At 36.3% G+C, this 26,766-nt stretch overlaps 1 protein-coding gene across 4 annotated transcripts in view; it reads left to right on the top strand.

The window, feature by feature from the left end:
* The window catches only part of LOC110453652 (dual oxidase 2-like), a 61,319-nt gene that overhangs the window by 17,464 nt on the left and 17,089 nt on the right, over positions 1-26,766 (top strand). For 3 of the 4 annotated variants that reach the window (XM_021502713.1, XM_021502704.1, XM_021502696.1), the window contains exons 4-21: positions 1,868-2,087; positions 2,503-2,669; positions 4,098-4,194; positions 5,671-5,794; positions 6,288-6,399; positions 7,983-8,076; positions 9,254-9,423; positions 9,830-10,014; positions 10,243-10,373; positions 10,736-10,897; positions 11,310-11,426; positions 16,575-16,783; positions 17,248-17,433; positions 19,095-19,317; positions 19,879-19,972; positions 20,899-21,080; positions 21,651-21,732; positions 24,503-24,529. In XM_021502713.1, the coding sequence (XP_021358388.1) occupies positions 1,868-2,087; positions 2,503-2,669; positions 4,098-4,194; positions 5,671-5,794; positions 6,288-6,399; positions 7,983-8,076; positions 9,254-9,423; positions 9,830-10,014; positions 10,243-10,373; positions 10,736-10,897; positions 11,310-11,426; positions 16,575-16,783; positions 17,248-17,433; positions 19,095-19,317; positions 19,879-19,972; positions 20,899-21,080; positions 21,651-21,732; positions 24,503-24,529 (2,582 nt within the window). The remainder of the gene's footprint in view (positions 1-1,867; positions 2,088-2,502; positions 2,670-4,097; positions 4,195-5,670; positions 5,795-6,287; positions 6,400-7,982; positions 8,077-9,253; positions 9,424-9,829; positions 10,015-10,242; positions 10,374-10,735; positions 10,898-11,309; positions 11,427-16,574; positions 16,784-17,247; positions 17,434-19,094; positions 19,318-19,878; positions 19,973-20,898; positions 21,081-21,650; positions 21,733-24,502; positions 24,530-26,766) is intronic. The other variant, XM_021502723.1, reaches the window with a different exon arrangement.

Genomic DNA, 26,766 nt, shown 5'->3' with positions numbered 1-26,766 from the left:
GCTATATATTTAGGTGTACCACATTGTCCTTCTGTATTACAGCTATGTGAAGGTGTACCTCATTGTCGTTCTTTATTACAGACATATTTGGCTGTACCACATTATCGTTCTGTATTACGGCAATGTGAAGGTGTACTACATTGTCGTTCTGTATTACAGTTATGTGAAGGTGTACCTCATTGTCGTTCTGTATTATTGCTATGTGAAGGTTTACTACATTGTCGTTCTGTATTACAGATATGTGAAGGTGTACCTCATTGTCGTTCTGTATTACAGCTATGTGAAGGTGTACTACATTGTTGTTTTGTATTACAGCTATGTGAAGGTTTTCCACATTGTCATTCTGTATTACAGATATGTGAAGGTGTACTACATTGTCGTTCTGTATTACAGATATGTGAAGGTGTACTACATTGTCGTTTTGTATTACAGCTTTGTGAAGGTTTTCCTCATTGTCATTCTGTATTACAGATATGTGAAGGTGTACTACATTGTCGTTCTGTATTACAGCCTTGTGAAGGTGTACTACATTGTCGTTCTGTATTACAGCTATGTGAAGGTGTACTACATTATTGTTCTGTATTACAGCTTTGTGAAGGTGTACTACATTGTCGTTCTGTATTACAGATATGTGAAGGTGTACTACATTGTCGTTCTGTATTACGGCTTGGTGAAGGGGTACCTCACTGTCGTTTTGTATTACAGCCATATGAAGGTGGACTATATTGTCTTTCTGTATAACAGCCATATAAAGGTTTACTATATTGTCGTTCTGTTTTAAAGCTTTATGAATGTGTACCTCATTGTTGTTCTGTATTACACTGTACAGCTATATATTTAGGTGTACCACATTGTCGTTCTGTATTACAGCTATGTGAAGGTGTACCTCATTGTTGTCTGTATTACAGCTATGTGAAGGTGTACTTCATTGTCGTTCCGTATTACAGCTATGTGAAGGTGTACCTCATTGTTGTCTGTATTACAGCTATGTGAAGGTGTACTTCATTGTCGTTCCGTATTACAGCTATGTGAAGGTGTACCTCATTGTCGTTCTGTATTACAGCTATTTGAAGGTGTACCTCATTGTCGTTCCGTATTACAGCTATGTGAAGGTTTACCTCATTGTCGTTCTGTATTACAGCTATGTGAAGGTGTACTTCGTTGCCGTTCTGTATTACAGCTATTTGAAGGTGTACCTCATTGTCGTTCTGTATTACAGCTATATGAAGGTTTACCTCATTGTCGTTCTGTTTTACAGCTATGTGAAGGTGTACTTCGTTGTCGTTCTGTATTACAGCTATTTGAAGGTGTACCTCATTGTCGTTCCGTATTACAGCTATATGAAGGTTTACCTCATTGTCGTTCTGTATTACAGCTATGTGAAGGTGTACGTCGTTGTCGTTCTGTATTACAGCCATATAAAGGTGTACCTCATTGTCGTTCTGTATTACAGCTATATGAAGGTGTACCTCATTGTCGTTCTGTACTTCAGTTATTTGAAGGTGTACCTCATTGTCGTTCCGTATTACAGCTATTTGAAGGTGTAGCTCATTGTCGTTCCGTATTACAGCTATTTGAAGGTGTACCTCATTGTCGTTCCGTTTTACAGCTTTTTGAAGGTGTACCTCATTGTCGTTCCGTATTACAGCTATATGAATGTGTACTTCATTGTCGTTTTGTATTACAGCTATGTGAAGGTGTACCTCATTGTTGTTCCGTATTACAGCTATGTGAAGGTGTACCATATTGTCGTTCCGTATTACAGCTATATGAAGGTGTACCTCATTGTCGTTCTTTACTACAGGTATGTGAAGGTGTACATGTACCTCATTCACAAATTTTTAACGTATTTCCTTTTTTTTAATAGCTTAACGAGATCACGCCCTATTTAGACGGGACTTTAATATATGGGCCTGCTAAGGCGTGGACAGATGCTATCAGGGCGTTTAAAGACGGAAAACTTAAGGCGAGCAACCCGGATGATCCAATCAAGGACAGTTTCCCCGCCAAGAACACCATCCGACTGCCTTTCGCCAACCCTCCGGCACCACGACAGCATACACTAAGGCCAGTGTCCAGATTCCTGAGTAAGTCACAACACATTATTGATTCTGTTCACGCAATGCCAAGTCATGAAAGATAGTTGAAGCTGTAATTATACACAATTCCACTATATTCCTTTGGTCGCGTTGGATGTTATATACAACGGTAAGATACTCGTCACGTCTTACGTGAGTTGATGTATGTATGCCAAAACTCTTTTGAGGACTATCATTTAATTGTTCTGGTCATTATACTACTTACATCATTGTACCATTGTATTGGGATTGTAGTTCTATAAATCGTCCACATTATATAAATATGTCACTTCATGTATTTTTAGTTCCCCTTGTAATTTTAAGAAAGCTAGTTTCGTACTTTTATTTCACCCTTAAGCTAAAGTGAGACTTACGATTTTTCGAAAGTGCTGTAATTGACGTATCCTACGAATGTTTTTTTAAGCTATCGGTAACCCGAGAGGTAATGAAAATCCCATGCTGCTGACATTTGCAATACTCTTCTTCCGTTGGCACAACAAGATCGCCGAGGATTTAAAGATTGATCATCCGACTTGGGGGGATGAGGCCCTGTTCGAAGAGGCCCGGAAACTGGTCATAGCCCACCATCAGGTAAGGAGGCCCGGAAACTGGTCATAGTCCTACATCAGGTAAGGAGGCCCGGAAACTGGTCATAGCCCACCATCAGGTAAAGAGGCCCGGAAACTGGTCATAGTCCTACATCAGGTATAGAGGTCCGGAAACTGGTCATAGCCCAGAATCAGGCAAGGAGGCCCGGAAACTGGTCATAGCCCATAATCAGGTAATAAGGAGGCACGGGAACTTGTCATAGCCCAATCAGGTAATGAGGCCCGGAATCTGGTCATATCATGTGATCAGCTGAGAGGGCCAGGACTGTGGTTCAAGCACACCTTTTGTTTTGATGAGAAAACCTGGAGTCGGTTTAATGCACATTTGATATATACTCCATTGAGCTCGATGGTGTCCTGTAATGTCACGTGAGGAGGGATGAGAAACGACAAATGACATAGATCCCACTGCGTTCACAGCTCTAGGGGCGCATTGTTTTCTGGTAATGTTTATGTATCGGAAATGAAAATATGCATGGTTTGAAGCTGGGCCCCTATTCATGAAACCGTTCTCATACTCAAGCGTGATTTCTGTGCTCAAGCCGACTTTCTTGTAACTCGCTTAAATAATGTAATACGGTCAAAAAGTGTTAACATTGAAAGCAGTATCCGGTTCAATTTCTTTCCAGATTCCTTACAGATCATTGAGAAGATAGGCTTATTTGTATAAATTCATCACTGCACAAGAATTCGGGCTTGAGCACAGAATCTGAGTTTGAGCATGAGAACAGTTTCATGAATACGGGCCCCGGAATTTCTCCACATCCATGCATTCAAAATTGCATTTTTTTTTTATTATGAATGGTAAACAAATGTACTATTAATTTAAGCTTGAATAAGGTAAACAGAAGACATATCTACTGTTCAGTCGATGATAATTATAATAATATGCAACATTTATATAGCGGCCTATATCACTTTTTTTTTTAACTTTAAGACGCTTTACAACAAATGAATACAAGTATTCCTACATAATTCCGTTATAGATATACTAAATAATAATAGCGTACACATCAGCATTATACAGTACCAGACAAGTATATTCATATCGATGATGTCATGACATCAATTTGTGGAGATTGTTGTATGCGACATATTTTTACAAGCAATACCTAATTTATTAAAAAGGTCAAAATGTTTCTTAAAATTGCCAGACAATCCAGTAAGATGGAATTTCGAAGTATTCTACTACTGTGAACTACTTGTACGCGTACGGTTGTCGATAGGGGACATGCTGATATGTTTTTATCATGAGTGTGTTTTATTTTATCCTAATTGTCGACAAGTCGGCAAGCACATTACAAAAATTACCTCCAAAAGGTCATTTCAATGGAGTAGGTAATAACTATGAAAGAATGTTGCTTGCTTTCATACGTTAAATGTCACAACAATGCTGCTGATATGTTTGTAGAATATCGTGATGTACGACTGGCTACCATTGTGGTTGGAGATCGATGCCACTGGGAAACCTCTAGCAATCCCTCCCTACATTAGAACAAGGAGTACACGTATGTATAATAAGTTAACACACATACAGTAGAATATGTATATGTCCGATCTTGTCCGATACTCATTGATTGGCCATTGCGTAAAATGAATGTTAGAATTTTAATGTGAAAATATGAAGGAAGAATACAACCGTTTGATTTGATGGTGATGCAATTAGCCAATGGACTAATGTGACGCCGGTTGACGCCAAAGTGGCCATCCCTTTAACCCCTTTAGCCCCAAGTATGTACAACATCGGGTACATTTCAGCTCCTGGGATAAAGTAATGTGTTCGTCCGTGTTAATTAAAATTCATTGCAGATAACGATCACCAGTTAAAAAAGGATTAAGTCTAAATGCCCCATCAACTATAAAAGGTCGTACAGGAACACCAGTAAAATAGGAATAAGTCTAAATGTTCCATTAATTAAATAAGTTCAAACAGATACACCAGTAAAATAGGATTAAGTTTAATTGTTCGATCAATTAAATAAGGTCAAACAGATACATTAGTAAAATAGGATTAAATTTAAATGTCCAATTAATCAAATAAGGTAAAACAGATACACTAGTAAAATAGGATTAAGTTTAAATGTTTATTAATTAAATAAGGGCAAACAGATACATTAGTAAAATAGGATTAAATTTAAATGTCCAATTAATCAAATAAGGTCAAACAGAGACACTAGTAAAATAGGATTACGTTTAAATGTCCAATTAATTAAATGAGGTCAAACAGATACACTAGTAAAATAGGATTAAGTTTAAATGTTTAATTAATTAAATAAGGTCAAACAGATACACCAGTAAAATAGGATTAAGTTTAAATGCCCCATTAAATTAAATAAGGTCAAACAGATACACCAGTAAAAATGGTGATTAAATACACTATACAGATAACAGATATGGATTGTACATAGACGTTAAATATACAGTACAGATAAGATATGGATCGTACATAGACGTTAAATATACAGTACAGATAAGATATGGATCGTACATAGACGTTAAATATACTGTACAGATAATATATGGATCGTACATAGACGCTAAATATACAGTACAGATAAATATATGGATCGTACATAGACGCTAAATATACTGTAAAGATAATATATGGATCGTACATAGACGTTAAATATACAGTACAGATAATATATGGATCGTACATAGACTTTTGATACATACATTGATGAAAAACTGCAGCTACGTAATGGAAACTTTTTTTCTGCATGACTTTAGCTTAAATAACTCATTTCTAAAAAGAAAATCACACACCGTGGGACTTTTATGAAAAAAAACCCAATGAAGATGAAATAAACAAAAATATAATGTAGGCGTTCTTAGCGAAAACAACTGTGGTCCTAGACCAGGATTCGAACCCACTTCAGGTTAAATTTTATAATAGCATGTTAAATGAGGTTTTCAGTGTTCTTAAGCTTGAGAAGGCAAAATATTGTTTTTCATCTCGTTAAATGTTGTCTCTTCTTTTTAAGAATGCGCCGAGTATTGTGGGTTCAACGGATACAGTTCTGAAATACATCCGGGCATTACACAGGAGTTTCAGACCGCCGCCATGCGGTTTGGACACACCCTGGTCACTCCTGGGCTCTGGTTAAGGTCAGTTCTTTAATGGAGACAGTTATGAGTATTTATACACGAAACTTATATAATATACCACGTTGACGCCAAACATTTCAGTTAACCAGAGCTACCTCCCCTCATTTGTATCCATCAGATTTAGTTCCCCTCATTCCCGTCTATCACATTCTTACCTCTCAGTATAACATCTTGATATTCTTATCGATCGGAGTTAGCTCCCCTCATTTTCAGTTCAGTAAACGAATATTTGATTGGTTCGTTTGGAGTTTCGGAATGATCTCCTGTTTACATTGTCCACGTAGAAGAGATTCTAATTCATCAGAGTGATTTCACCTTTTTATTTCGTCTATCAAAGTTATCCGCCCTCATTGAACACATTTATTAAAGTAACCTGCCCATAATTTTATCTATCATATATACTTCCCTCAATCTTATTTAGCTGATTGGCCTCGTCCGTGTTTTACTTTGCAGTAAGTGTGTCGTTTAAATGCCGCTAATTTTGTTATTACAGAGGACCTATGAGTAGGACCAGCTGTAACTGGAAACCCGTCAAAGTGACCATACAAGGACAGCCTGGTGAGGTACACGCCCTCCGCCTGTGTAACGCCTACTGGAACTCACAGGTATGGTTGAGTAACTGGGAATCAATACAAAGTGGATTCGAACTCACACATTTCTATATTAGTGAGGTTTATCGCTTACGGAACATTTTCTACGTACATACAACATCTTGTCTTGTTAATGTCATATTGTGTTTATGTTAATGTCAGTGTTTCATTAAGGTCAGTTTTTAGCTCACCTGCCCGAAGGGCTAGTGAGCTTATGCCATGGTGCGGCGTTTGTCGTCCGGCGTCCATCGGCCGTTAACTTTCCTTTTAAATGACTTCTTCTGAAGAATGGACAAGCATAAAGTCATGATATGTGGGTGATAACTTCGTTGGTAAGAGCCCAACAAAGTTTGAGAATGAAAATGACCTTGACGTACTTTCAAGGTAACAGGGGTCAAAAGTTTCAAATACTTATAATGACTTCTTCTGAAGAACTGATAGGTACATAATCTTAATATGTGGTTTGTAGCTTTGTTGGAAAGAGCCGAACAAAGTTTGAGAACCACAATAAACTTGACCTACTTTCAAGATCACAGGTGTCAAAAGTGTCAAATACTTCAAACGACTTCCTCTGAAGAACTGAAAGGCATATAATCCTAATATGGTAAACAATTCAAACGACTTCCTCTAAAGAACTGAAAGGCATATAATCCATATATGTTAAACAATTCAAACGACTTCTTCTGAAGAACTGAAAGGTAAAGAATTATAAAATTTATCTGGTAGCTTCAATACATAAAGCCTGGCACAGTTTGCGAATTAAATTTACCTTAACCTACTTTCAAGGTCACAGGGGTCAAATATGTCAAATTTGTCAAACTACTTTTTCTGAATAATCGAAATGCATAGAATCATATTTGGCTGGTTGCTTCTTGGGATTGAGCCTGACAATGTTTGCGAAAAAAAATGACATCAAACTACTTTCAAAGTCACAAGAGTCAAATATGTCAAACACTTCAAATGACTTCTTCTGAATAATCTAAAGGCATAACCCGACAAATTTTGCTTTTGTAAATTACATCAATTTACTTTCAAGATCATAGGGGTCAAATATAGCAAAAACTGCACACAGCTTCTTTTGAAGAAGTGAAAGGCATGGAGTCGTGGTATTTAACAAGTAGCTTCCTGAGATTGAGCCCAACAAAGTTTGTGAATGAAAATGACCTTTACCTACTTTATCCTATAGCTTTATCTTAATCTGATTTGTCAATGGAAGTGTTTTGTCTACCAAAGTATCAACATGTGACACTTGACCTCTCTTCAATAAATGTAACTAAATTACAATGTTTAAACCTTATGTGAAAGCAGAAGTAAGGTAAAACACTTGTTTTATATCAGTAGCTGTAAAGTTTCAATAATGACTGTGTTTTATAAGTGGCAGTATATTGTTTATGTAAGTATTTTGATAATGTAATTGTTCCGTTAATTACAGTGTTTCGTTAATGACAGTGATTTGTTAGTGACAGAATTTTAATGACTCAGAAAACATTTATATGTATAGGGAAGATAGAGCGAAGAATGACGAATGTCTGCGATTTCCAGAGATTCAATAATTACGTCTGGGATAATGTTTGGGCTATGTGATTCCTATTTGACAGGACACGGTCGAACCTCAGTTAGACGATCTTGTCCGTGGTATGACGTCAACACTGGCGGAGAAGGAGGACCATATTATGGTGCCGGATTTACGAGGTATGTACAACTCCCTTAAAGGCAGATAACTAACTGATGTACCTTTAAAAGTGAGATTGACCATGACAGCTAACTTGAAACATTTAAGGCCATATCATTGATATTTGAGTCTTACAATGAACTAAAAATTACGTTTTTTGCTCTGTCACATAATAAAACACAAATACATGTATGCTTAGAGGATTTCCTACCGAACCAAATTAGTAAGTTTAGAAACGATTGTTTGGCTAGTAACTTCCATTACAGAGTTGAATAGCGTCCTTAATTCTACAGAACCAGCCTAATTATATCGTATAAGTGTGATCAGTACAGTACAACGGTGTATTTTAGGTTATCAACAAATCTTTTCCTATAAGTCTAAAGGTGCTCAACACTTCAGGGATTGACGCCATTCATCATTACACATAATTTTTAATGTTAATCAAGCAAAAATTGACATTAGAAGATCATACTCCTGTATATTATAATGAAAGAACACATGTATAAATATTCGATGGCTGTGTTTGAATTTTAAAAGGAAATATCTTTCAAGTTTCATAAACAAAATGAAGTAATGTTGTCACATATAAGTTTAATTGGGGAATACATCATTTTAATTTCAAGAAAACTGCAAAAATAGAAACTTATGAATTTTCTCTTAAACCAAACATGTGAAAACCACATTTCATGGCCCTATCCTAATCCCCTGATTCTGTTTCGTTGTCGCGCCCTAAGGGCATTACATTACTTCAAATCGTCTTTGTTCCCTGAAACCATACTGATAAAAGAGATATTCAACTTAATCGATAAAACCCCTCATAAGGGAAATGTTGACCGTCTTTGCTATCTTATAAGGGAAGTGCTTATCATCTCTGTTATGTGTCAAAGATCGAAAAGGTTAAACAAATAAAGACTGAAAATGTATAAGTACAGGTATAACAATGAACAATCGACCATATTTCACATCCCAATAATTCTTTATGTCTTTGTCTCAACCTCAAAATGAGTACGTTTTGCACCAGGCCTATTATATATGAAAATACTGACATGTTTCTTTGCATGTAATTAAATGGGTTTTTCACGACACCTGAAACTTTATTCTAGTATTGCTTATTGTTTTTCTTGTACGAGTTTTCAGGTTGTTGGTCAAAGACGGTGGAAAAGGAGTATAACTTTATCTAATCGGTTATTTTTTCAGATCACGTGTTCGGTCCCCTGGAATTTTCTCGTCGTGACCTTGGTGCAATCAATATTCAGCGGGGTCGGGATCACGGGATAGCGGGATACAATGCCGTCCGAATGGCATATGGTCTGCCAAAGAAAACTTCGTGGAGGGACATCAATCCCGATCTTGAGGACAGTCTCGGGGTGAGGATTGAACTTCCATACCATCGCACGACCGCGTCTTCGATTATGAAAATTTACTGTTCTTTCTTGTTAGCCGATTTGTCCACGCAAAGACATACATTTGAAAAAAGTTAATAATTAGTTAATGTTACTTAAAACCATATTTATAAATTCTGCATTTGACTAAGAAATGATTTATAGAAAATAAAAACCGCAGTTATATATCTGAAACTTAGCTACCTCTCCGAAACGTAAGATGATGTCTAAAGTAGAAAAATGAAATGACGTTACAATAAGGTATTTGTGGTTTTGAAACAGTCAAATAAAACAGGCAATACAATCTTGTATCATAGCAAATAATATTTTCAGCAGAAATTTAAGAAGAAATATGAACAAAATAAAATGATTAGGTATCTATTTCTTGAAGGTATTGACTGAACTTCAAAAACTCTATGGGAACGCAACGCAACCTGACGAGCTGGACATTTTCTCTGGTGGACTCCTCGAGACGACCCTGAACGGTCCTGGAGACCTGTTTAAAGCCATTATGCTTGAACAATTCCTCAGGATTAGACATGGTGACCGCTTTTGGTTCGAAAACACAGAATCGAGGTAAGAACATCCCCTGATCATCATTAGATGTTATCACAGAATTAACTCTATCTATCTTATTTGAATGCAAATAACCTTTGTAAACTTCTTCGGAAGAAAAGCGTGTTTCCAGAATAGCTTAACATGTAGAGATATATGTTATGATTAGTTATATAAAATTTAAATGAAGTGACGACGATTTCGCAGGAGTTCCTGGAAAACCTTACACAATTTTTATTGTATTAACAGATTTCGACGATTCACAGATTCCCAAATCAACGAAATCAGAAGGATCACACTCCGCGATATCATACTAAACGTGACGAATGTTCTGGACTCGGAAATATCTGCCAATGTCTTCCTGCACAACGGTTTTACAGGTGTTTATAATACTTGGGTAGATTGGTACTGTAGACAGGAGTGATGACTCGCTTAGAGTTGTAGGTGGTGAAGGTTGAGATCAGGTTGGTAGGATTGTGTAGGAGGAAAGTGCTGGAGTGACCAGCACATGTATGTGTGGGTCTTGGGAGGAGACTGGGCATTGTAAGTGTGGACGGAGGGAGCGACGCGGGAAAGGAACGATTAGTTATGATATAGTACGTGAATAAGATATCAAAACTTACATTTCCGCAAGGAAAGCGACTGTACATATGTATGTTGTTAAGAGTAATGTGTCATTGCCGATGGATGTCCACTATACAAAGGACTACGTGTTTTTTTACAATACATATTGTGCTTACAGATCCGTGTCCTCAACCTGAACAACTGGCAGCAGACACCGGGAAGGCACGAGATGGCATGGTTGTCATAGAAAATTGTACTACAGTTCAACACTACGATTACTTCTATGGAAGTGAGGCGTCATTTCCCTTGACTTTTCTAGCGTTGGGACTCTGTGTCCCAGGTAAGTTTACCGAGAACAAGGTTACAATACCTTCACCTTGGTAACAGTTGGCCAAGTTGCAGAATAATGTGACTTCTAATTATTCTTAATAGGAACAGGTGTTATCATAAATAGCTTTCCTGTATTTTTAATGACAATAATTGACATCTTAAAGGAGAAGAAATTTGTAAAACATTAAAAGATATATGTATACATATTATATTTGTCATTCGTTATACAGAAAATGCACTTAAATTATTTTTTCATTTGTGATTTTCTTACGAACTCTGTATTGTCTGGAAGAAAGATCAGATGATTCGTAAAAAATTCCGACATGAAGTCTTTATTCTTAAAGTGATAAATGCCTAATTAGATAAATGCAACATGGTGTCAAGTGGAAGACATGTATTCCAAAGAAGTTATTTATTTGCAGGAGTCATAGGGATTATGTTGCTGATGGTAAAAATACGCCAGAAACGAATTCAAGAAGCTAGGAAGAGAATGGCACCTAAGCAAAGAGCCAAGAGTAACGACCCAAACACATTTGACGGTAATTTTATGACAGATATACTAATTTAACAGAAATTAATGGGTAGAAACAATATATTTGGTACTGGAACGAACGTTGTGATAACAGAATAGGCGGTTTAGGACTCCTTGGATGATGATGTATTTTTATACAGCTTTTTAATTACATAAACCTCTCTGTTATCTAAGCTGGGAACAATGATCCTTATATTCATTATAAAATATATTCCTTAATCAAACAAACAAAAATAGAAAGATTTTGAGGACAGCGAAGACATGCACCATACATTTAGGCATTTCAATTTTATAGAATAGCATATACCACATGAGACCTTGGAGTCGTTGTGTCAGTTTTATAGAATAGCATGTACCACATGAGACTTTCGAGTCGTCGTGTCAGTTTTATAGAATAGCATGTACCACATGAACCTTCGAGTCGTCGGGTCAGTTTTATAGAATAGCATGTACCACATGAACCTTCGAGTCGGCGAGTCAGTTTTATAGAATAGCATGTACCACATGAGACCTTCGAGTCGTCGTGTAAGTTTTATAGAATAGCATGTACCACATGAGACCTTCGAGTCGTCGTGTCAGGTTTATAGAATAGCATGTACCACATGAACCTTCGAGTCGTCGAGTCAGTTTTATAGAATAGCATGTACCACATGACACCTTCAAGTCGTCGTGTCAGTTTTATAGAATAGCATGTACCACATGAACCTTCGAGTCGTCGTGTCAGTTTTATAGAATAGCATGTACCACATGACACCTTCAAGCCGTCGTGTCAGTTTTATAGAATAGCATGTACCACATGAACCTTCGAGTCGTCGAGACAGTTTTATAGAATAGCATGTACCACATGACACTTTCGAGTCGTCGTGTCAATTTTATAGAATAGCATGTACCACATGAGATCTTCGAGTCGTCGTGTAAATTTTACAGAATAGCATGTACCACATGAGACCTTCGAGTCGTCATGTAAATTTTATAGAATAGCATATAACACATGAGACCTTCGAGTCGTCGTGTCAATTTTATAGAAAAGCATGAACCACATGAGATCTTCGAGTCGTCGTGTAAATTTTATAGAATAGCATGTACCACATGAGACCTTCGAGTCGCCGTGTCAATTTTATAGAATAGCATGTACCACATGAGATCTTCTAGTCGTCGTGTCAATTTTATAGAATAGCATGTACCACATGAGAACTTGAGTCGTCGTGTCAATTTTATAGAATAGCATGTACCACATGAGACCTTCGAGTCGTAGTGTCAATTTTATAGAATAGCATGTACCAAATGAGACCTTCGAGTCGTTGTGTCAATTTTATAGAATAGCATGTACCACATGCGACTTTCGAGTCGTCGTGTCAGTTTTATAGAATAGCATGTACCACATGCGACTTTCGAGTCGTCGTGTCAGTTTTATAGAATACCATGTACCCGTCGTGTCAGTTTTATAGAATAGCATGTACCACATGAGACTTTCGAGTCGCCGTGTCAGTTTTATAGAGTAGCATGTACCACATGAGAACTTCGAGTCGTCGTGTCAGGTTTATAGAATAGCATATAACACATGAGACCTTCGAGTCGTCGGGTCAGTTTTATAGAATAGCATGTACCACATGAGAACTTAGAGTCGTCGTGTCAATTTTATAGAATAGCATGTACCAAATGAGACCTTCGAGTCGTCGTGTCAATTTTATAGAATAGCATGTACCACATGAGACCTTCGAGTCGTCGTGTCAGTTTTATAGAATAGCATGTACCACATGAGACCTTCGAGTCGCCGTGTCAATTTTATAGAATAGCATGTACCACATGAGAACTTCGAGTAGTCGTGTCAATTTTATAGAATAGCATGTACCACATGAGACCTTCGAGTCGCCGTGTCAGTTTTATAGAATAGCATGTACCACATGCGACTTTCGAGTCGTCGGGTCAGTTTTATAGAATAGCATGTACCACATGAGACCTTCGAGTCGTCGTATCAATTTTATAGAATAGCATGTACCACATGAGACCTTCGAGTCGTCGTATCAATTTTATAGAATAGCATGTACCACATGAGACCTTCGAGTCGCCGTGTCAATTTTATAGAATAGCATGTACCACATGAGACCTTCGAGTCGTCGTATCAATTTTATAGAATAGCATGTACCACATGAGAACTTCGAGTCGCCGTGTCAATTTCATAGAATAGCATATACAACATGAGACTTTCGAGTCGCCGTGTCAGTTTTATAGAATAGCATGTACCACATGAGACCTTCGAGTCGCCGTGTCAATTTCATAGAATAGCATATGCAACATGAGACTTTCGAGTCGCCGTGTCAATTTTATAGAATAGCATGTACCACATGAGTCTTTCGAGTCGTCGTGTCAGTTTTATAGAAAAGCATGTACCACATGAGAACTTCGAGTCGTCGTGTCAATTTTTTAGAATAGCATGTACCACATGAGACCTTCGAGTCGCCGTGTCAGTTTTATTGAATAGCATGTACCACATGAGACCTTCGAGTCGCCGTGTCAGTTTTATTGAATAGCATGTACCACATGAGACCTTCGAGTCGCCGTGTCAGTTTTATTGAATAGCATGTACCACATGAGACTTTCGAGTCGTCGTGTCAGTTTTATAGAATAGCATATACCACATGAGACCTTCGAGTCGTCGTGTAAATTTTATAGAATAGCATGTACCACATGAAACATTCGAGTCGTCGTGTCAGTTTTATAGAATAGCATATACCACATGAGACCTTCGAGTCGTCGTGTCAATTTAATAGAATAGCATGTACTACATGAGAACTTCGAGTCGTCGTGTCAGTTTTATAGAATAGCATATAACACATGAGACCTTCGAGTCGTCGTGTCAATTTTATAGAATAGCATGTACCACATGAGAATTTAGAGTCGTCGTGTCAATTTTATAGAATAGCATGTACCACATGAGACCTTCGTGTCGCCGTGTCAATTTTATATCGTGTCAATTTTATAGAATAGAATGTACCACATGAGAACTTCGAGTCGTCGTGTCAATTTTATAGAATAGCATGTACCACATGAGACCTTCGAGTCGCCGTGTCAGCTTTATTGAATAGCATGAACCACATGAGACTTTCGAGTCGTCGTGTCAGTTTTATAGAATAGCATGTACCACACGAGAACTTCGAGTCGTCGTGTCAGTTTTATAGAATAGCAGGTACCACATGAGACTTTCGAGTCGCCGTGTCAGTTTTATAGAATAGCATGTACCACATTATACTTACGAGTCGCCGTGTCAGTTTTATAGAATAGCATGTGCCACATGCGACTTTCGAGTCGTCGTGTCAGTTTTATAGAATAGCATGTACAACATGAGAACTTCGAGTCGCCGTGTCAATTTTATAGAATAGCATGTACCACATGATACTTTCGAGTCGCCGTGTCAGTTTTATAGAATAGCATGTACCACATGCGACTTTCGAGGCGTCGTGTCAGTTTTATAGAATAGCATATAACACATGAGACCTTCGAGTCGTCGTGTCAATTTTATAGAATAGCATGTACCACATGAAAACTTCGAGTCGCCGTGTCAATTTTATAGAATAGCATGTACCACTTTAGACTTTCGAGTCGCCGTGTCAGTTTTATAGAATAGCATGTACCACATGAGACTTTCGAGTCGTCGTGTCAGTTTTATAGAATAGCAGGTACCACATGAGACTTTCGAGTCGCCGTGTCAGTTTTATAGAATAGCATGTATCACATGAGACTTTCGAGTCGTCGTGTCAGTTTTATAGAATACCATGTACCACATGAGTCTTTCGAGTCGCCGTGTCAATTTTATAGAATAGCATGTACCACATGAGACTTGCGAGTCGCCGTGTCAATTTTATAGAATAGCATGTACCATATGAGAACTTCGAGTCGTCGTGTCAGTTTTATAGAATAGCATGTACCACATGAGTCTTTCGAGTCGCCGTGTCAGTTTTATAGAATATCATGTACCACATGAGACTTTCGAGTCGCCGTGTCAGTTTTATAGAATATCATATACCACATGAGACTTTCGAGTCGCCGTGTCAGTTTTATACAATAGCATGTATCACATGAGAACTTCGAGTCGTCGTGTCAGTTTTATAGAATAGCATGTACCACATGAGACCTTCGAGTCGTCGTATCAATTTTATAGAATAGCATGTACCACATGAGACTTTCGAGTCGCCGTGTCAGTTTTATAGAATAGCATGTACCACATGAGACTTTCGGGTCGCCGTGTCAGTTTTATAAAGAAAAACATGAAGGTATTGTAAACAAGATATGAAATATATACAAAAATATCACACATACGGAAGTGACCTATGGTAAATCGATATAGGGCCATACCACTGGAAATACATCGATCATTTATACTCATATCCACTACAGTGACATATACATGGCAACACTTACATACTAGTACTTTACTTTCAGATAATCCATATAATTACAAATAGAGTATGGTAAAACACCCATGCAAGTAACTATGCTACTTTGTTATTATTATCTCTACCCCGATGACCCGCCGTGAATTGTAACACGTGTCAGAAAGGGAGATACGGGAGTGTTCAAGTGAGACATCGAGTGGTGATATCGATACAGAAGTGTCTAGAAAGCCACTGTGGAAGTTAATTTGTCATAATTATTACCAAAATATATTGACTCAATTAATATGCAAACGTACTATACCAATTTGCAACAATTATTCAATCATTTGTATGATGCGTAGAGGAAGCTAATAGGCAGAGGTATATTACTGTCAATCAATATGTTATAACTCTAAACGTAAAACAGTGTAGACTCGGAGCCTATCTTACACGGACACAATTTGAAGAAGACTCATTTTATCGACACTTAAGATTTAAATAAACCTATTCAGATAGCATTAAATGAAATAAAACGACAAACGTGTGTTGCAAAGAGCTGAACAATATTGAGGAAAATGAAAGATAAAGTATATTAAAGACTTTAATATAAGCAGCGTTTTCGTGATTCCTTATGTTCATGCATTTTTTCTGTTTATCAATCTGGGGGATACATGATAAGATGAAAGCCGATGTTAACCTGATAAAAATCAATTCAGCTATAAAGAATCATGTTTCAATTATAAAGAATGTCGTTGTAGCGTTTATAATCCCTGTTTTTACAGTCATTGAATGGATGGGACCAACAATGGGAGAAAGACGAGTCAAGGTCAGGTTCGACAGCGACCGGAAAAAAATACATGTCACCGATACCAGGAGGAAGCCATTGCGCATGCTCGATCTCCGTAAAATGACCGGGAAGATTCACTTCCGCAATTCACGAGACAAGGAAAGAAATATTATATCGGTCAGGCTTCCGAACGAAATCGATTTGGTACGGACTTCTTGTAACAAATAGTTATAAATAATTAAGATGATAATCTGATGTTCTCAATAAAAAGTACATCAACTTTCAGCTACCATTTTTATCTCCGTCCACCGTAATAATCTATGTCCGTTTTTCTTCACTGAAAATACCCGGTGATTTTTGTTTTCAATTCTGTCCTTTTTTTCTTTTTCAGAAAATCAGTTTAAAAACCTTCACATTTACTCTTAGTTGTGAAATTCAGTAATTTCGAAAAGTTTACTTTAACGAAGTTTTTGAAAAAAATGGCTAATAGAGATTACTTGTATTAAGGAATGCGATGTTCAACGTGTGAAAAATCGATATACGTACCGTTTTCCACGTTCGTTAAGAAATTACAAAATAAAACTATTACTCAGTAAGGTATGTTAGATGTGAAGTCAGGGACAAAAGACCTTGCAACGTAGTAAAATTTTGAAAATGATTTTCTGTAGGTACTACGCTTTCTGGATGAGGAGGAACGCGACGCATTCACACAACAGATAGAAGCCTTCCTTCAGGAGATGGGCATCAACAGGGAAGTCCACGAGTTTGATGAGAAAAGTATCATGGATATGGCCGAAACCAAGGAGGAGCGGCAGAAGATTCTCGATACTTTCTTCCGCGTTGTATGTGTGCAAGTACGTATCTGGTGTTATGCCCCACGATTACAATATATCTGAAGTAAGAATCAATAGCAGGCACTCGCTTTAGGTTTGTGATGTTTCAAACAACCATATCCCCTATATTGTATATTGTAAATATTTGATACAATTTACTTATAAAGGTAAAGTAACTTCACCAGGAGATAACAATCATATTTTGTGTAAGTAAATGTTTTGCTCCCCGCAGAAGCAAGACCAGCAAGATGGTTTGCTACGCCTGTAGTGTCACATCTAGATCCCCATAGCAGGAAAACCAACAAAGCCCAAGGAAAGGAAATATATCTTGATAAAAATGTTATGCCCTAAAGGGGCATTTGTAATTTATGTTAATAACTCAGTCGCTCGAGTAGCGTCATTATTGTTTTATTTATGGTACACAAAACACAGCAGTCACCGGAGAACTGGTCAACTCTTTTGCCCGATTAATACAATATCATAATTTGGATAAACTGATTGACGCTATATATTGTGATATTGGTTTAAATCGTTAAGGCTCACAAATACGCAGACTATGGATGTTAGCTAGGAAAATTCATACTAGTACGGCGATTAGCAAATAGCGTTCAATTACTATTTAGTACCAATTTAACATTTCTCGTAATTTTTCGCGCATGGATGTCATCGTAAACTAAAGGCCTTGCAAATAAATTGTATTTAGAAATTATTTAAACAAAGCTGAAAATATAAAGATCCCCGCATCAGTACCGTATGAGATGTGTTTTGAAGACAGCAAACGTAATTTATAGTTTATTACATTCTCAAGAATGGGTTGACAACCAGAGAAAGACCATAAGAAGTCACAGAGCACAAAACCTTCAGAAGTTATATCCCCCGAAACTTAGCATTTGGCTTTGATCAACATTTCCAGAAATGTTATTTAGACAAGAAGGTTCTTTTCCCAAGAAGGTGGTTTTCATCGGGTAATCTGATTTCTCCAACATTAAGTCCTCCCTGCGCGCTACCATCCCGGCCAGAAAGTTGTATTACTTGTTCATAATTGTTGTAATGGAAATAAAGATTATATTTATATATATATCTATCTGAAAGGGCTGTATGGTGAAACAATAAAGGGTCACTTGAATTTTTCCTTTGAAACTAATCGATATGTTTTCACCCGCATTACATTAAAAACAACCTTAGATGATGCCACACATTCAAAAGAAATCTTCTCTGTAGCTTTCTATTGAATTTTAATTAACATTTTATGAAATGACCAAGATATATTCTAAAAACATTCTAATCCCAAAGGGGGCTAGGGTCGGACCATAAGTTTCACTTATATATATATATACCTTCAAATAGAATCTTCTTTGAAAGTTACTGGTATGTTTAGACCAACGATTCATAAATAAACTTTAGACGATGAGGATCAAACAAAAGGGGTCTTTTGTTTGAATGAAATTCAAAAGGGAAAGAAAAGTTACTGTAAAACGAAGTTAGATTTTTATTTTTTTTATTTAGAGTAGTAAGGCAAACTCTGGTCTCTTTTTTACTTTTAACTTTCCCCTAACAAACAAAACATTAAATGTAATAACAAAGCTTCGATGAGTCGGATTTTTGTAATTATAATTGTGTGCAACTCAAGAAAATTTGTTGTTGAAGCAAACTAATTAGCATAAACTTTTTCTCTCGAAAAGGCGTTTGACCGGACACCGGGACAGATGGACATTAACAATTTAAGCGCAGAGGATATTAACAAGGTACAGAGAATACAGCTTACAAGGACAGAATTTTCAGAGGCCCTTGGGTTGAAACCAACTTCGGTGTTCGTTCGGAACATGTTCCTCCTGGTGGACTCCGACAATAGCGGTACCGTCAGCTTCCAGGAATTCCTAGACATGTTTATCGTCATGGCATCGGGTAGGGGATGGTTTAAATAGACACTTAAACACACGTTGTTTGTTTGACGAGGAAATCTGAGTTTAAATGTTTATTTTGATGCTTAATGTAAGTAACTTAATGTGAATTATTTCATAAGGGATACCATAAATACAGGATCAAACACGATTTACAATACTAATGATTTTATAGCTCAAACTCCAATGTAAGGAAGACGCATTGGGCTTCTTTATATATCATTTAAAGTAGGCTCAGCTGTGCTGTTTTGTAACAACAAAAATATTAAACAACTAAACAATTACAAACAAAAACCAAAAACGAATTTCTCTGTTAAATGTTACAGTAGATATTAATCGCCCGTTGTTAAAGGTGATTGTGAAGCTTCTTGCTATCGTTTGTAGTGTTTAAACTGTTTAAGTTGTCCGCACAACAAAATTCACGCCCTTCATTGACACAATGTACATGCATTGCGATATTTTTTTTCTAATACTTTATATATCTTATTGAACTCGTCACAAAATAAATAGCTTTCATTTCCATTTAATACAACTGCTGCAGTTAAACACTGTTCTATGATTTCAGGCAATGCGGATGATAAGGCAATGCTAATGTTTAACATGTACGATCTCCGAAGGCGAGGCTACCTATCACGGTCCGAGTTTGTCAAAATGATCAAGTAAGTGTCGACTGATCCCGCGGAACTGCTATATGGTCAACTATTATTATCTTGGTTTGCGGAAAACGTCAGCATAACTGAAACAGGAAAAATTATATCTCATGTAAAAGAACCTCAGAATCTGAGTATAAATTTAGATTATGGGATTATTGTTAGGTGTTCTTAGTTTTATGAGCTCACCTGGTCTACTTAGTGAGCTTATGCCTTGACGCAGCATCCGATTTCACTTTAAACGACTTTTTCTTAATAACGAAAAAGCCTAGGCTGATAATGTTTGGCTCATAGCAAACTAGGATGAAGGGCTACCAATTTTTTTTTTTAAATGAATGACCTTGAACTGTATTCAATGTCACAGGGGTAAGATTTTTTCAAATCTTTAAACGACTTTTTCTGAATAACCAAAAGGCCCAGAATGATGATATCTGGCCAGAAGCATGCTAGGATGAAGGGTAATCAAGTCATTTGAATTATTTTGACCCAAATTCAAGGTCGCATTTGGTCAAATATGCAGAAATCTTTGAATAACCTAATCTCAATAAATTTGTATAGGGGATCATTTTGTATGGAACTAAGATGTATTCATTTCATTCTGAATTATTGTTAAGATGGATGCCGCGTCTTTATCAGAAATAAATACAATTTCCTTGTTGGTGGCTTAAAAACGACGTGTTTGTTGTGTCTAAGATTGCATCGACCGGTATACTTTCCAGAATAACACGAAAGGCACCAGAACCAGTAATATTCTTTCCGATTTGTTCGGTGTATGATTTTTCCGTTTGTTGTCGTCTCTCTTTGATTCTTTCTTTCATTTTGATCGACTCTGCATCCAAATTTTGTCTATGTGTGTTATTTGTTTTCTTTATTATGTATCTGAAATGTATGACTGATTCCTCTGCCGTATAACCGTGTTGTAACTACTCGAACAGATCCCTGTTAGACCTGTCCGACCAATCGATCGACGACAGCGAGATCAACAGTTTGATTGACACCATGTTCCACACAGCAGGCCTCACTGCAAATCAAAATATCGACCTTAATGCCTTCAAGCGAATTTTTGCTTCCGAAGAGCACAAGCACACATTAGAGAACGCAACCCTCGGACTAGGAAGTAAGAGCCAATGGTGTTTATGTAGAAGATAGAACACCTGTTTTATAACTGTGTAGTTGATCACATTTAGTTAAGTAAGCTCTCACTACTTTATTAGAACTAGAAATTTATTTGCTCATTTGTTTATAAGTAGATTTGTCTAACTAGAATATCTTTTTGTATACGTTAATCAATTTGTTCTTCTCTGTTGCTATAACCCCTTGTAAAAGCAGTATAGCCATAAGGCATAAATCACACCCTATATTATGTGATATAATTGTCGAAGCAATGACATATCTGAAAGCTGATATAGTGTATGACATGGTATTTGCTTTACACTCTTAGCTATTTTAAGAGTGACATCAAGGTCTTTGTGTAGCTCCACAATGTTTCGCGATTTCACACTTTCATTATAAAATCACGGTATGTGATAAACTAGATACTAATTCGTGAGACTCATTTGTATTCAATATATAAATTGTTTTCTTAAACATAATCTAATAGCTGAAGGTCTTAGATAATCCTAATGTATATCAATCATGGTCAGTTTCACCTGTGCATAATTTTTATGTGTTAATGTTATATTTCCAGCTCTTGAAAAGCCTGCAGCTGCTCCCAAGGCCAAGGGAGGTAAACGAAACGAGCACAGAAAGACCTTCCTACAGAGCTACAGGTAAAACTGCCTGCATATAGGAAATATATAAATTGTATCTGTAGAAAAACCTTCCTACAGAGCTACAGGTAAAACTGTCTGAAGACCTTCCTACAGAGCTACAAGTAAAACTGTCTGCATATAGGCAATCTCTCTAATTTATTACTTCAACAAAAAACAATAAAATGAACACAATCATCGTCCATTAATCAATAACCAATCGAAACCTTGCTGTAGTAATTATCTGTTAAAACCATAAGTTCTAGTTCTTTCAAAGAGGTGATATACAACGTTCACGTTTTGCTGTATTTATATACAACGTTCCCGTTTTGCTTTATTTAAATACAACGTTCATGTTTTGCTGTATTTATATACAACGTTTCCGTTTTGCTGTATTTATATACAATTTCCCGTTTTGCTGTATTTATATACAACGTTCCCGTTTTGCTGTATTTATAAACAACGTTCTGTTTTGCTGTATTTATATGCAACCTTCCCGTTTTGCAGTATTTACGCTTTCGACATAGATTTTCATTGTTAGGACCTCCAGTTCCTCCGACAATTCCGAAGCTGTCAGTGGTATGGTTAAATGTATCGGGTTTCGGCACCGATTTATTCAATATTTAAACAGGTGCTGCATAACCGGATATTTTGTGTGATTCCTGGTGTACATTTCGAAACATTATTTTCTAATTACACGAAAATATCTTTTCATTTAACATTTTTAGGATAGTTACTATTTGTCAGTTAGGTTATGATTCGTTTAGGATTTCAAGGTGTTATCATTTTATTGATGAAAGATTCACTTGATATTATATTCCAACAATTGAACCAGCAAATCGATTTGTGTGTTACATATTCAGAGATAGTTACGGTGATCATTCACATAATATAAGTAACAGCAGAAGTGTAATGTGACACTAACCTCTTTATGTTATGCTCATCAATACCGAGAGATTGGTATGTTGTTAGTATGTAGAGAAGCACTTCTATAGGTAAACGGACGTTAGATTCCGGAAGATATGATATTACTTTGAACTTTAGTCAATAACATCGGAATAATGACTGCGGATTGCACATTCAAGCATATTATTGCAGGGAAGGACACTTTAAGTACTTAACAGCGTTATGTATTATTCGAATGCTAAAAACCATTTGAAGACAACAAGAGAATATCGAAGAGTCAGCAAAAACGTATTTGTAAATAAACGAAATATTCACATGAATATCTTGCATGTTGTAAGTTTGTCCGTCAGAAATCGACATGAATAAAAAATCGCAGCAACCCTGGGAGTACCGAATCTACTGCGACATGTAAATTTGTGGGTTGTGTAAGCGAGCTGTTACTTTTAAGGAAAAAATCACGATCGAAAAGTCGATAGGGGAAGTGTGTAAGGTAGAAGAGTGGATGGTTTCTTTGATTTAAAGCTCTGTGGGTACGTGAAATTGAAGGACTTGGCTAGGATTTGTTTCCAAATCATGATACTTGATATTCAGCTTAATATGCCAACAAAACGAAATCGACCAGAAGAGAGGCAGAGTTTGTCACAGTCTGCAAGAACATCTTGCCACCGAACTCAACATAGATTTTATCGACCAGTAACTCAATTTTACTCATAAAACCGTCCTCAGTATATTGCATTTTGACCTTTATTGCACTTTTCACAAAATATGCACCAAAATAATTTACAGCCACATAATTGTATAGCGTTTGGCTTTCTTCGAACAGTAAGAGTAAAAATCTGCCATTGCGTTAAATAGATTGTTTTCAATACGGTATAATCGAAGCTGTCATTTCGTTATAATAGAAATAATCGGGTATAATAGAGGTTTGTCAATTTAGTAAAATAGAAGTTTGTCAATCCGGTAAAATAGAAGTTGTTAACCAGTATAATAGAAGTTTGTCAATCATGTATGATACATGTAGAAGTTTGTCAATCCGTATAATAGAAATTTGTCAATCCGTATAATAGAAAAGTGTCAATTAGTATAACAGAAATTTGTCGATCCACTATTAAAGAGGATTGTCAATCCGGGATAATAGACGTTTGTCAATCTGTATTATAGAAGATTGTCAGTCCGTTTTATAGAAATTTGTCAAACCAGTATAATAGAAATTTGTCAATCCGTATAATAAAAGATTATCAATCGTTTATGATAGAAATAATCCAGTATTGTCAATCCGGTATAATAGAAACTGTCAAATCCCTGTAATATAAGTTTTTCAAATTGGTTTTATAGAAGCTGGTCGATTCTGTTAAGAAGAAGCTTGCCAATCCGTATATTGGAGGTTTGTCAATTCAGAATGATTGATTCTTGTCGATTCAAGTGCAACACAATTTCTCTATCAATACCAATGCAGGATTTATTTCGTAGAATTAAAGCTTCCAAGTCCTATACATTTGACACATGTTACATGTTGGCGAATGGCTCCTTCGGACATTTATATATCGTAAATAACTATTTTTCAAGTGGCAATAAAATCAATGTGTTGTATATAATTAAAAAACGAGTACATAGATACGTTAATTAACACCTTACATTATCTAAAATAATGCGCTTATCAAAACTGGTAGAACGCATGTTATCATAGCTCTATACTTTTAATGATATATACTATGTGACTACTTTCCAAAGCGCTTTCTAGTTTTGAGAAGTTTTTTTTTTTTATTATTTAACATGTATTTCTGTTGTTAATTATAAGACAATGACGTGTAGCCTGAATATTGAACTTTTCCTACAGAAGCTTTTGCTATGTGTGCTTTGAAGTACTATGATATGGTATTTTCAGAATGGGGAGGAACGTTCGAAGTGATGGGTAAGAATCGACTCGGAACTCATAGAAATAGTGTCACTCTCAATTCTACCAAAACACCTAACGCCGACCTTAGTTCATGCTCTCAGGCTCTTTCCTTTTACACATATGAAAATCATTTAACACATCTAAAGCATTACAAATCAAGTACGTACATGACACCAAACATCTGAACTTTGTAATTTTACTACTACGCGTGGTATTGAATAATGTATTGTACTACTATGTATTACTATGTTAACCGTGTATTGTACTACTATGTAGTACAATGTTAACCGTGTATTGTACTACTATGTAGTACTATATTAACTGTGTATTGTACTACTATGTAGTACTAGATTAACCGTGTATTGTACTACTATGTAGCACTATATTAACTGTGTATTGTACTACTATATAGTACTATGTTAACTGTGTATTGTACGACTATGTAGTACTATGTTAACTGTGTATTGTACGACTATGTAGTACTATGTTAACTGTGTATTGTCCTACTATGTAGTACTATATTAACTGTGTATTGTAATACTATGTGGTACTATGTTAACTGTGTATTGTACGACTATGTAGTACTATGTTAACTGTGTATTGTACGACTATGTAGGACTATGTTAACTGTGTATTGTACTACTATGTAGTACTATAATAACAGTGTATTGTACTACTATGTAGTACTTATTAACTGTGTATTGTACTACTATGTAGTACTCTATTAACTGTGTATTGTACTAATATGTAGTACTATATTAACTGTGTATTGTACTACTATGTAGTACTATATTAACTGTGTATTGTAATACTATGTAGTACTATGTTAACCGTGTATTGTACTACTATGTATTACTATGTTAACTGTGTATTGTACTACTATGTAGTACTATGTTAACTTGATTGAAGCTAAAAGTCTATTAGATGTGTATAGCAATGCATACAATATGTAACTAACATGACAAAAACTTGTAACTGCTCATACGTAATAATAAATAATTCGAGGTTCTTGTATACCGCTTTATCACAACCTAGTTCGTAGGTCGTCTCAAAGCGGTTCACAAATTATTATCCGTGGTTATAGGGCCTTTGCAACCCAGGTAATACCTTTCTCAACTCCCTGGGGAGCATACAGCCGGAGCTGCCATTTCGGCGCTAACAGCTAGCATTCAACAGTTCTAGCATTGCTCAACCACGTACTCATTTACAGCTGAGTAGACTGGAACAAGCGGAGTAAAGTATCTTGCTCAAAGATACAACATAGTGCCGTGCCGTTCCTAGCCGTGACTCGAACACGCAACCCTTCGGTCCTACCACTAGACTACCGTGCCTCCAATAGGATGCTATAGGAATAACTCCGTGAACATAATGTCCAATAAGTTTCCAATCACACATTGTCATTATACCTGATACCAAATTTATATACAAATATCAAACTTTGTCAACATACTTATTTTCACACATTGTCAATGTAGTAGATCCTGGATTTAAATCTGACTGGATGAACGACCCTTTACTCTATACAAAGTATCAAACATTTTAAACATAATGATTAACCACATTGTCAACAAAATAGTATACCACAATGTCAACAAAATAGTATATCACATTATGAACAAAATAGTATACCACAATGTCAACAAAATAATATACCACAATGTCAACAAAATAGTATACCTCATTGTCAACAAAATAAAATACCACATTATGAACAAAATAGTATACCTCATTGTCAACAAAATAAAATACTACATTATAAATATAATAATATACCATATTTTCAACATAGAAATAAATCACATTGTTAACCTAAAAATATACCACATTATCGACATAAAAATAAACCACATTGTCCATATTATGATATACCATATTGTCAACAAAGAAATATACCATAATTTCAACATTATAATATACCATATTGTCAACATAATAGTATACAGCAATATTAACATTCATGCTGAACATTCCTGTTCAACTTACATATGATATAACACCCTTGCCGATCACACACATCCACTCTCTGAAGACATGTTGTAGAAGTACTTGGATTCAAAAATTCGACAGTACCGCTCACAGCTTATGTCAAAAGTAACATGGTTTTGAAATACTGTACTTTTCAATGTAAATACCATTTCATTCAACAATCTTTATGAAAGGCGCGTTGTTTAGATTTATATGACTATTATTCAGAATGAGCAAACAAACTTACATATAGCATGGCTACTACTTAGTATGTGTTTGCATGTTTG

This window comes from Mizuhopecten yessoensis, unplaced genomic scaffold (genome assembly GCF_002113885.1).
Source record: "Mizuhopecten yessoensis strain PY_sf001 unplaced genomic scaffold, ASM211388v2 scaffold867, whole genome shotgun sequence".
In the NCBI taxonomy this organism is placed as follows: Eukaryota; Metazoa; Mollusca; class Bivalvia; order Pectinida; family Pectinidae; genus Mizuhopecten; species Mizuhopecten yessoensis.
The sequence above is the reverse complement of the archived record's forward strand: the minus strand, read 5'-3'. Positions and strand labels throughout refer to the sequence as shown.